The sequence below is a fragment of the Numenius arquata genome, chromosome 11, assembly GCF_964106895.1.
Source record: "Numenius arquata chromosome 11, bNumArq3.hap1.1, whole genome shotgun sequence".
Taxonomy (NCBI): Eukaryota; Metazoa; Chordata; class Aves; order Charadriiformes; family Scolopacidae; genus Numenius; species Numenius arquata.
In genome coordinates this window covers 195,108-207,727 of record NC_133586.1, presented here as the reverse complement: position 1 = coordinate 207,727, position 12,620 = coordinate 195,108, and the positions used below count along the sequence as shown (strand labels likewise).

Genomic DNA, 12,620 nt, shown 5'->3' with positions numbered 1-12,620 from the left:
ATGGAAGAATGACCTTCACTGTCAGGTGCAGTTGGAGAGTGTCACCTTCCCTCATCTCCTAGGTGCATTTTCTTTGCAAATTAGTTTTCTTCTCTGTCCCCCCTGCCCCCCATGCACTGTCTACATGCAGCAGCAGCACTTCAGCCCTCACCTGAAAGATGAGGTTCATGGTGCTACAAGTTAAATGGCAAGGCAGCCAGGAAGAGAGTAGAACAAGCTCTCACAGCAGCAAGGCAGCCAAGATAGTCTACAGAAACTGTACAGGCAGCAGAATAAAGCAGGGAAAGTGAAAGAGCCCCTGGCCTGCAACTGCTCTTGCACAAACTCTTAGCTCAGTCCAGAATATTACAGAGCCCTGCACTTCTTTCTCATGGCATCCAGTGCTGAGCTAGATGGATACCCGATTGCCTGACAAATGGGAACCATGTAGAGGACTAAACCAGAGAAGAACTGGACCGTGATTAGATGGTGTCTCTGATGTCGCATCGGTGATTGGAGAGTCAATGGATGAACGCAAAGTGTGGGAGACTTAGAATTCGATCTTACAGGCTGGAAAAGATTCATCCTGCATCACAACAGTGCTGCTGCTCGCCAGTACCATGATGTTTAGCTCCTGCTGTTTCTCATGGGTCTGTTGGTACCATTCGCGTGTCACCTCAGTATCGTGTGTTGGGATCAATGTCACCTGGGAAAAGAAAGCAGCAGTGATGATTGTCTGAGAACAACTGCACCGACAAACAATGCCCATAGGAGCTGAGGCTAAAATTGCCCATTAATTTTGGAACACTGTACCCTTGGTACTGCTTGTTCTATTTAATGTCTTTCAGATGTCAGGTACTCTAAGGCAGAGCTGGTGCTTTATTTTATGCAGTACCAGCACAACGGCACTCTGAGCTGGCTGCGACTGGCAGCACTAACAGCACAGTGATGGAAATGGCTGCAGCGCAGGGGAGAGCATCTCTATGTGGAACTCCAGAAACAGCCGCAGAAAGATCCCTCACTGTGAAAAGGAACAATGCTGAGAGTGTCATTCTTAATGGCCTGATATTAGACTTGATGTGACTACTGACCCAATGTGCAACTCAGGGACCTTGAAATCTGAGGCTGCTTCATCTGAAGGATCATACGCACTTTCCTGTACCTGTCTTCAGAAAGAGTGCCCCCCCAGGATGTCCTGCAAGAACTGTGTGTAAGAACACTGGTTTAAAAGCAGTAATAAAAAGTTGCTATCAGATCTTCAGCAAGCAAGGCTGGCAACAAACACCACTGGGTGTGCGACACTGTGACGAAAATTCAGACTGTGATGGTGCTTGTTTTTGCTTGAGGACAGGCTTGTCCTGCAGCAGATGAGGAGGACTGTACGATCTCTGAAAGCTTCCTCCCCTCAGAAGGATGTGGAAAGGAGGACATACCTGCTTCCACTCACACCATTTTGCAGGTGTCCTCCTCATGGGTACAAGCAGTTACCCTTCTAAGACTGCAGACCAGGACATGCCCAGTACCATTTGCTTCCTCTTAGTGCACTCCCTCCGGGCGTGTTTGACACACACCTTCTCCCCAGCACTTGTGACACAAGGAGCATCACACACACTCCTGGCCACTTCCATGACCTACCTGCAGGTTCTCCCCCCACTGAGACTTCCCTTCCAGAAGCGCATCCAGTACTGCACGGCTTGGTTCTCCGTTGGCTGCGTCATTCCCACTCACAACATAATACGATGCTCGAACACGCTTGAAGAACTCCGGATCCGTGTTCTTTCCGCTGCAATGGTTGGGGATGTATGCCAAGTCTACATAGACAGGTGGACCCATGGGCACAGGCAAGCTGCTCTTAGGACTGTTGGAAGCTTTGGAAAGAAAGAAAACAGTGGCTACCAAAACCCTCTGGAAAGGACAAACACTCAAATTAATACTGAAGGACCTGGATTTCAGAAAGGTTTTTCCCTGCAGCTGCAGCAACAAGTTAAGATTTATCCAGGCTCTGCTGCTCAGAGGTGACCCAGGTGGACTTCTGGGCCAGGGCTGTCACAGCTTTTGGGAGAAAAAGGGAATTCTCCTGTTCTTTGGGGAGGGACTGGAAGGCTTTAGGCTCAGCAGCCTTTCCTGGGGAAGGGAATCGGAAATTTCCATTATTAGCTTTTGCAGAGTTGTCATTCCAATCAATATTTAATTCTTACTTTTGTTGTTTAATAACCTCCATTTGCTAAAGAAACCTGTTCTAATGGCCTTTATATGCTATCTTAGGGTATTACAGTAGTCTTTCTGGAAGCTCCATCCTGGCTTTCTGCCATGCCTGTGAATTGCTGCTATTCTAAGAACTCTATTGCTCCTTCTTATCAACCTTTTGTACCTCTTTTCTTCATTTGCTGCTGCTTACATTTATGAGATGAGAGATGGTCAAACAAGCATTGTTATACTCAGCAATACATAGGCATATATATATACACACACACACATACACAGCTCTAGGACTGTCCCTTCTCTCCCTTTTGCTCCCTGTGGAATCACAGAGGCCTCCATCCTGTTCCCTTACCTATGCTATCTCTGAGTAGTCTCTTTTGTGAGCAAAAAGCCACTACTAGCATGGACAACCCGTGCTGCCCAGCTGCTACGCAAACAAAAAATCCCTACCTGGCTCAGCCAGTCTCATGGATGTCGAGCGCTCATCCCAACTCTGATTTGGGCAGGTCACAGCACTACTCCACACACCTCTACCTTTGTCCTCACTCTCACCTCTGCAAACCTTCCCCCGCTTCTCCTAAACCCCCTGCCTTTGCCACACGCCTGCTGAGACCACAGCATACCAGCCGTGTTCCAGTTCTCACCATTCTCCCTGGCACTACCCACCTGCTGGTCCTGTCTTTCGCACGGCATCAGTGATATGGAGCAAAGGATCGGTATTTGCTCTGTGTCAGTGACATGCCCAGCATTCTGGGCTTCGGCACAGACATGGTGATGATGCACTACTGTACAGCTACCGCTGATACCATCTGGGAGGCTGCCAGCAGAGCACCGGTCCCTGTGTGAACACTTAGCAAGAGGCCATGGGCTGTGCACACGCTGGAGGCTGAGTCCCTCTCTCACACCTTTATTTGGGAAGAAGAGAAGGACATCGTTTCCCACAGTCAGACCACCCTGTGTGTGGTGCTCAGATGTGGGAGCTGTTCCCGTTCCATCTCTGCTTAACATTTCAGAGGAAAGGACATGTCTGACCACGGCAGTGTCCTGCTGTTCTAAACGACAGCTTTCGCTCAGTCCAGTGCCATGCACTCACCCTGCTCACAGGCTGAGAGGTTGCCAACTCTTTTTAAAACACACACGTATTTTGTCCTTCAATTGCTGGCACTTCTTTGACAGCACCCACCTCTAAATACCTATTGCCCCTCCACAGATGTAGCCCCTTGGTGGCACTGAATCTTGGCCTAGAAAGTTCCGAATGAGGTCTCACAGGTCTGTCTCTCTTCAGAGGTGGTTGCACTCGGCTCTACAGAGACTGAGAGTTTTCCTCGAGGCTTTGATATTTTAAAGTGATTTCTGCGGCAACCTCTCTACCTTATCACTGCTTATAACTTTTTATGCCTGACTGGAAAGTCCTATTCTCTGGTCTGCTACATTTAACCCAGTGCTTCTTCTCTCTGTGGAATCTAAAGAGAAAACACTTGCTTAAGGAAGAATTTCTTACCAGCGTTTGTTTTGATGCCATTAACAAGGCTCTTGCCAGGGTTGCTGTGACTACTCCGAGATAACTCATCCTCTGTGTGAGGAGGCTGCACCAGCGCACTACGTGGTTTGGGCTTCTCTCCTCCATCTCTTTCTTTTTTAGCAGTAACAGATTTTGGAGATTTGTCCGATGGCTGTTTCACAGGAGTGGGTGATCGTTTCCCTTTCACATCTAATTTCCGGGCAGGCGAGGAAGATTTGGGTTTGCTCAAAGGCTTCCTCACACCTTTGTTCTTTTCTTTTATGTCTTTCTTGGAAATTTTATCAGTTCTGCTCACGCTTTGCTCATTTACTAACATATCAGGGTCCACCATGCAGACATCAGGATGAGGAGGATGGGGATGGGGATCTACCATTGGAACAGGCTGAGGATCATGGCTGGACCTAGAACTGGCATGATGAGCATTCCCAACAGCTTTGTCCACTGGCAGGAAATCGGCATCTTCATCCGAGTCCATGTTGGCATCTGCTGTGATGGACGGACATTCTTCTGTCTCAGGCGGGACATCTGAGTCTGACTGGGAGGTTCCAGAATCACTCACGGATGTTGGAGGGGTTTCCTCCACTGTGGCACTTTGCATGGGGCTACTACCAGTGTGGGATGGTCTTCCTTGCACTGAAGGATGACCATCCTCTTGTGAGAGGTCACTGTCTTCAGAGAGCTCATGAGGGCTCGGGTTGATGAATGAGGGAGAGAGCTCTCCCTTCCTGTGCTTGTATTCACATGAGGAAAATTTCTGTCCGCAATCAAAACTGCCTCCTAAATGTGGCTCCATCTCATGGGAAGCGTCTCCGTGGTCCTCTGTTTTCCCACCCCTCTGCACATCTGGGAAAAAGGGCTGGAAACTGTGTTCAGGGGACATCAGAGAGGAAGGACGGCTCTGCCTCTCTGTGTCCTGTTTGCCCATGCATGGAGAAAAACCGCTGTCAGAATCAGGACATGGTTTTTCATCTTTTGCCTCTGCTGCATGGTATGTACTTTGGAAAGCTTGCAGACTGGTGCTCACCTCTGTTGGACCATTCGCTGTGGTTTCATCTTCATGCTGATGATGAGGAAATGATGTCAACACATCAGGGAGAGATGTCAGTGTCATCAGCTGTTCTGCAAATGGTGCCTTCTGCTCCGGACTGCTCACACAGGGTTGCTGCTGTTTCTCTGTGGAGAATGGTGTGGGCTGTGAACTCTGTCTCTCTTTCCTGCATGGCAAAATGCTGTCACCCATGCCACTTATGAATGGAGAACCATGTTCTTCAGCAAATGCAAAGTCTTTGGTTTCAGCTGTATGTGTTTTCACAGCATTATCTGGAATCTGTGGAGACACATCCCAAAGACTCCTGGTACCTGGTTCTGCTCCTGTACCTGTGCATGTGGAAAGCATATGGGAGTAGAAACTTTCTGCTGTAGTTTGTATGACAGGAGTGGTAGCTTCAGATGAAGGTTCCTCTGACAGGCTGGAAGAGTCATCTTTCAGCTGCTGTTGGGGCACAGACTCTCTTTCCACAGCTTTGGGGAACAGCTTGTCTTCTTCATATGGACTCAGCGGTGAGAATTTAGTAAAGGCTGAGTCAAGGCTGCTGATTTTCTCAGAAACCTCCAAGTACTCATCTTTCTTCCCCTGGTCTGAGGGCAAAGCACAAGGAACTTTTAAAGGAAGAGAGATAGTCCCTAAATGGCTTGCTGAGGTTTGCTCATATCTGAACATACTGGATGTTTCACTCTTTCCTAGCAGGGAGCATTCAAATCCAGAAGAGCTCTCCAACCCTCTGCCCTCCACTGTTGGGCCCTTTCCGTATCCCTCTTTCTGATTTCCAGAAGCAGATTTCAAGTATGTGGCTTGATCTTGGCACTCTGAGACCACCGCTGCACTTGGACAATCTGTTAGACAGAAATGGGATTCCTTTGTGGATTTTTCAGCAACCTCTCTCTTTTCCAAAGAATCATGTCTTAAATGGCACATTTCTGGAGGCTGCTCATCTCTGCCCATGTCTGGCAGCTCACCGTAACCAGGAACATATGTCCCCACAAGAGCGGCTGACGCAGTTTTCCTACTTTCGTATTCCTCTTTCCACCCCAGATCAGAAGGGGACGAAGCAGTAGAACTGGGTGAAATGGACTCCTGAGGCTTGCTTTGCAGAAGGGGTTCTGGTACGTGGAACTTGTCCATTGCTGAGATGTGTGCATAGACTGCACCTGCGGCTTCAACAGGGCTGTGCAGTTTAGACTCCTTTTCAGATTTCTCCTTAGCGCCTTTTTCTAACTCTGAGTCGCTCATGCTTTCTTCCCCTCGACCTGCTTTCTCATAGTATGTATCTTTGGGATTTGGGCTTTCAGATTTCAGGGACAGCGATACCTGCTCCTGGCGAGACAAAATTATGTTCTCATCTGCACAAGCAGCATCAACATACGCAGCTGATTTTTCTTGGTAAAACGTGTCAGTCATGTCTGTGGGAGAGGCAAATGCTGTGCTTGTGGATGACGGGTGCAGTTCAGAATCCAGTTCTCGTGGCAAAGCAGCAGACACCTTCAGTTTTTCCTGTCCTTCGGATATCTGAGGCTTATCTGTTTCAGACAAGGGTGAGTATCTTTCGTGGATGTCTGTGTAGTCAAAGGCTGAATCTGCTTTGTCTTTAGGGGATGCTGGCGACGACAGCTCCTTCTCAGCAGAAGTATAAAGGCAGGACTCTTCTTCCTTTGCAGAGACGTGAAAAAGTTGATCTTTTTGAGAGATCAGTGCTGTTGCTGGAACCCGGTCGGTGTGACCTGGGCTGTCTGCACCCTTGGGTGTGAAGGGGGAGGGTCCGGCTCCAGACACAATTATCTTCTCATAGATGTCAGCATACTTGAAACTTCTTTCATCGGGGTAGGGAGTTGGTTCTCTTTCTTCTTGCTCTTGTCTGGGAGAACTGTCATCGCCTCTGGATCTGCAGACCCCTTCCTCATAGGAATAAGGCTCAGGAGAGCTCCTGGAATGGGTCTCTGCAGGAAATGCCGCTTGGCTGGCAGAACCGACAGCCTCGGCGTGGCCCATGGCAGCACTGCTTTTCTGACAAGGGCCTAGTCCTAGAGGGGAGTGTGGAGGTTGCCCTGACACCACAGTGCTTTCTTCTGGGGATGCTGCTGTATGTTCTGCTGGTCTTGTAGATTGCAACAGGGCAGATGCTGCTGCCGTCTGCTCTTTCCTTCCTGTAGAGTCATAAAGACCCTCACTGGATTTGCAGTCACCCTCTTGCTCTCTGTCTGACCTGTATTTGTAGTCTATTTCCTGATACAAACCACTGACGTCTGATTTCTTCTCTGTGTCCTTCGATGGGACTTCTTCCCATAAAGGTGGCTTGCACTGATCTAGCTTGTAAGTCCTTTCTCTTTCTGGTGGTGTGTCCATCTCCCTTTCCAGAGCAGCAGCTGTTACAGACAGGGGAGATGCCGTCAGTGCTTGGTCTAGTGACTTTGCATAGATATCTAAGACAGCTTTCTCCTCATCATCTAAGTAGGAGTAATCTTGTTTAGATGTCAACAGCAATTCTTGCCTTTCTTTGTTTCCAGTTAATGCTTCGGCCTGATTTTCCTCACCAGAGACATATCGAGAAGACAGAGGAGAACTTTCCATTTGTGTGCTTTCTGGGAGAGTGATGTCAGCAGGAACTATTTCTCCTTTCTTTGTTTCTGATGTAGCTTTGGCACTCTTCTGTGTGTCTTCTTTGTAATAACACGATTCCATCTTTAAACATTCTGCTTGCAGTAGCACAGGTTTGTCTTCAGCATGATGGAGATCCTCATCCTCCTCACTGGGTAATCGACCTCCTCTCTCAGTCTCTCTTCCTTCCTGAAGATACCCATATGCAGAGCCCCATGCTTCACTTTCTGTTCCTCTCCAGGTGTGACTGCCAGGCGCCGCAGGAGACAGGGTCTCCTCCTCCCCCACTTTGGGAAGGGGTTTTGTTTCATATTCTGGTACCTCGTCCAAGAATGTGCTCTCTCTCTCTTTATCATATCTCTGCCGCCTTCCCTGAACAGGGATCTCCTCTACCTCTTCTGGAAACCACACTTTCTTCTCACAACTTAAATCTTTCATGTAAAAGTCTTCCATTTCTGGAGATTTTTCTTCTTGAGCTTCCTTGAACCTGCACGATTTTACACCTTCAGCAGAAATGTGTGAAGACGTTTTATCCTCAGTTGGGCTAGATTCAGTAAAGTGTAAGCCCTTTGCATCTGGAGAGACTTCCCGAGAGTCCAAGTCTGCAGTTCTTCCCCTAAATGAGCCCTTTTCTGCTGCAGAAAATAAACTGCTGTCATCTGGAGACATTTCTTCACTTGAAGTATCTCTGGGTGACGTGTCTTTAACTGGGCTACTTTCTGGGCAAGGAAAAGATTTTGACACTTCTTTTGTGAGTTCTTTGGCAGAAATTTTCAGTGATTTTTCATATGTAGGTGGGCTCTGCTCTATGAAATCCATGGATTGTGCAGCTTCTGAAGTGAATTTGTAAGTAAAGTCAGACATAGTTTTTTCTTTTGCAGGTACCTCTTCTGTGAAACTGAGAGATTTGATGTCTTCTGGAGAAATTCCTCTAACAAAAAGGTCTGAAGATATTTCCTTGCTGGGACTCTCAGTGAGAGAAATGGATTTGGTCTCTTCTGGAGAAATGTCTTTAATGGAAACATGATAAGATTTTTCTTCGTCTGGGGTGCCTCCTGTGAAATATGGCAGTTTTCTTTCTTCAGTAGTCACTCCCTTAACAGAAATATCTGAGGATTTTTCTTTACCAATACTTTCTTCTGTAAAAGAAAGTGATTTGGCGTCATCTGGTGAAAACTGTGAAGATTTGTCACTTTCAGACTTGCTTTGGCTTGTGAACTGTGGAGGTTCCACACTTCCTGGAGACGCTTCTGTGGTAGAGGATGGTTCAAAGGACAAGTGTTTTGAAAATCCCATTAAACTTTCTGTCATGGTTTTAGTTCCTTGCTCTTTTTCTGGCTCCAGAAACACATCTCTGTTGGGATGGGGCAGCACAGGACGCTCCTCCTCCTCCCCTATCACCACCGTGTCCTGCTTGTGGTAGGAGAGCCAGGGCAGCTCCTCCTTCCCCACCGGTGGTTCCTGCACCTCCTTCCCCAGAGGCACTGGAATGTCACTGTCCAAGTCCAGCTTGTGCTGTCCGGGCCCAGGCACTTGTTTTTCATCTCTGTATTTAGCTGCAGATGCCTCATCTTTGAGGGGTTCACCCTTGGCTCCCTTCACCACAACAGAGGTTTGGCCTTCCAATTTCTTGGCAGCAGCATCTGTTTGTTTTTCAAATAGATCTGAATCTACTGTTTCTAGTTTTTCCTCCACTGGAGACTGGTGGAAAGGTGTGTGTCCTGCACTAGTGGGGCCAGATGGGGTGGGAGAGGCCATTTTGACTGTACTATCATCAGGACTCATGCATCGTTCTTCAGCCTCTGCAGAGTCAGCCTGGGAAAATGGTGTTTCTTCAGTGGATAATGGCAGACCAGAAGTTTGCATCACTTCGGTGGGAACACTGATTAACACATTATCAGGACTTCCTTGATGAGCAAACATGGGGACATTGTAATGCCCTCTGAGCTTCCCAGGCATTTCAATATTTGGAGTTCCATCTTCTTCTTCCTCTTCATCTTCTGCCTCTTCATGAAGATCCTTTTTTTGACCTTCCAGCTTTCTCTCTCCTTCTGCTAATGCATGGAAATCTTCAGGGGGTGGAGATTTAAAACATTTGTCTTCCTCCAAGGATGATGTGGGGGAGATTGTGCCAGCAGAGGGAACATAGTCGAGACCTTGGGTTGCTTCGGTCCGAGAGGAGGGCATGCTGTTTACTGTGTCTAGAAGTAAGGAGCTTTTCCCAGTCTCTTCTGTTTGTGGTGCTGTTATAGATGCAACAGATTGATCTTCTGCTACTGAAGTTGCAAAAGATGAGAGCTTATCACATTCTGTAATGGAGGTAGCAGAGGATATATGTTCCTCCTCAGCTAGAGGTGCTGCCACAATGTTTGTGGGATATGCCAGGATTTCAGACTCCTGGCCAGCATAGCCCTTGGCTGAAAGGTCAGCTGTAGGCATGGCCTGTATTCCATGTATTGCTTCAAAAGAGCCTGGGTGGTCAGGAACAGAAATGTCATAGGCATTGACATCATACTTCAAGTGTGGGATCCTCTCTTCCTGTTCATCATGTATTTCTTCATCAGAAATGGTCTGCTCTGTTTCTGAGTAGCCTGGGATAGTTTCATCTTGGATATATGAAACTTGTTCTGCTGGTGCTCCCGGTGGGACTGGCAGACTGCTCAGATATGACTCTTCCTTTGCTATGTCCTTTCCAAGTAACTTGTTTTTCTCACTCATGTCACCAAATTCTTTTTCCTTTCCTGTCGTGGCAAATATTTTGTCCTCCCTCTCATCCTGATTCAGCTCATAGAAGTCTCTACTTTTTTCCACCTTCTCCTCTGCCTTCATGTGCTGTTCTTCCTTTTCTTCCAGTTCTGCCTTTTCTATCACATCCTCTCTCTTTTCCCTCTCACCCTCTTCCTGTGCCTCTCTCCCCTCAATGTATTTTTCAGAAGTCTTTGTTTCTGCTTCCCTCTGTTTTCTGTCCAAAAAGATTTTCTCCTCTTCCTCCTTTTCATCCTCTCTGAACGCTGATGACCGAACACCTTTTGCTAAGAGGTCTATCTGTGATGGTACCTGTTCTTTGTCTGGAAACAGCTGAACTTCCTTGTCCTGCTCAGCTTTTCCCTCCCAGTATCCCATGTCACGATTTTCATCTATTGTTGTTCTTTCATCCTCTATTTTTTCAGCATGACCTGCTCTCAGTTCTAGCTGACGGACTGCCTTTTCCTCTGCTGGTGATTCTTTTTCCACATCAGTAGTAGTTATTCCCTGATCAGGAATGTTTGTTTTCAAAATCAGATCCTCTTCAGTGCAACTCTGAGCAATCATGTCAGCAGACTCTTTTATCTCTCTTTCAGTTACTCTCATAATCCTATCACTAACCTCAATATCAGACATTTCTTGAGTCACCTGCAAGGCCTCTTTCTCCTCATGCTTCAGTTCCTCAAAGTCTTTTGTAAGATCTTCTGGTGAAGACAGGACTAACCTCTGGTCAGCTATGGAAGCCTCTCCTGGCTCCACCTGTACAGATGCCTTCTCCGTTGGTGATGTCTTCAGGTCAGCAGAGACTTCCTTTTCAGGTTTGACTTTGACCTTCTCAGTTTTGAGTCTGCCTGGAACTTTTGCCTTGTATAATGTTTTCCTTACTTCTGGGGTAAATGGTTTTAAGTCTGGTTTAGAAATTTTTTTGGGCTCTGGTTTGGTTTCTTTCTTTTTATCCTCTTTCTTTGAATCTTTTTTTTCCTCTTTCTTTCCATCATCTTTTTTTAAGTCCTTTTTCTCCTTCTTAATCTCTTTCTTTTCTTTGTCTTTCTTCTCTTCCAGTTTGGATACTTTCTCTTTGAGATGCTTTTTTCCAACCTTGTCTTTTGCTAATTTTCTTTTCTCAGCTTTGAGAGCATCACTTGTTTCTGTCTTTATCTTTTCATGTTTAGCAGGTTTCTCAGGAATTTTCTCTGAGTGTTCTTTAACCTTTTTCTCAGTTTTAGCATCCTTTATGACTTCTGGTTTTACCTCCTTAATCCCCTCCTCAACTGCCTCTTCTTTCTTAGCTTGCTTTGTCACAGATGGCTTGGGGGAAGACTTAAGACTCTCTTTACTGTCAGTTCTCTGTTTAATTTTGGTCTGCTTCAGCACAGGTGGAGGTATGCCAGAAGTGATATCTTTCTGAGTAGCCACTGGGTACCTCAGAAAATCCAGGTGCTTGAGTTTCTCAAGACCTTCCAGTATCTTATTTTGGGGAGCATTTCCAGGAAACAAAACCCTTACAATTTTCTCTGTTGGGCTGGCTGGAAGCCACACCACTAGGGCTGTGATGGATGTGAGATAGGGAACAGAAATTTCACCTTCTTTTCCACTTGCGAGAATTATGCCAGTCTTTGCTTTACTATTACCAGCCCATTTCTGCATTAGAAACTGCATTTCTTTACTGTCCTTGACAGGATTCAGTATATACATGTCCAGCTTACCCACTCCCATCTTGTGGAAAAGGGTGATAGGTTCAATGGTGCTGCTCACCACCCTGTAGAGAGGCTCTGATTTAATGCCCAGTCTGTTGAGATACTGCAGTGTCAGACAGGCTTCTTCGATGCTCCTCTTTACTTTCATGGATGATTCAGGCATCTTCAGTTTTTCAGGAACATTAAAAAAAACCACACCTAGCTCAGGAGAAATTAGGTTCTTCATCCAGTCACTGTAGTTGGTAGAGCCCTGGGACTGTTCCTCCTCTTGCTCAGCAACTTTCCTCTGCAGCAGCCCATTGATGCCAGGTAGGTTGTCTGCACCAATGTGGGTCAGCAGGATTGAGTCAATCCTATCCAGGTGCCTTACCAGCTTCCAGAAGCAAGATTTCCTCTCGGAGCCACCATCCACAAGGATGTTAAACCCATTGACGGCAAAGAGAGCAGAATCACCTCTTCCCCCAGGGAAGATGTAGCAGCAGGGTTTAGAAAGCTTCAAAAAGCCCCCTGAGGTGGGTGGCTCCAGGAGATCAAATGGAGATGGCACGTCAACTGTCTCAGAGACATATTCTGCGAATTCAGATACCCCATCCATTTCTGGCAGAACTGGATCAGGATTCAGTTTCAGATTAATAATTTCCTGAAATCGAGGATGCCCAAGGTTGCTCCAGTCTCCTTCTCCCAAGCACGACACAGTAAGGGAGGCCTTGATATCTGAATCAGTGTTGCTAAGAATCTGGGTGACCTAAAGAGACAAGCACAGACAAATAAAGGTCAAGGGATCAATTCAGCACTTAAAAAAAAAAAAAGCCAGTTAATGCAG

At 46.8% G+C, this 12,620-nt stretch overlaps 1 protein-coding gene across 1 annotated transcript in view; it reads right to left on the bottom strand.

Annotated features, from left to right (window-relative positions):
- Window positions 1–529: 529 nt before the first annotated feature.
- The window catches only part of MAP1A (microtubule associated protein 1A), a 61,831-nt gene continuing 49,740 nt past the window's right edge, over window positions 530–12,620 (bottom strand). The window contains exons 5-7 of the mRNA XM_074156511.1: window positions 3,683–12,542; window positions 1,615–1,847; window positions 530–685 (exon numbers count right to left, since the gene is read on the bottom strand). Coding sequence (XP_074012612.1) covers window positions 530–685; window positions 1,615–1,847; window positions 3,683–12,542 — 9,249 coding nt within the window. The remainder of the gene's footprint in view (window positions 686–1,614; window positions 1,848–3,682; window positions 12,543–12,620) is intronic.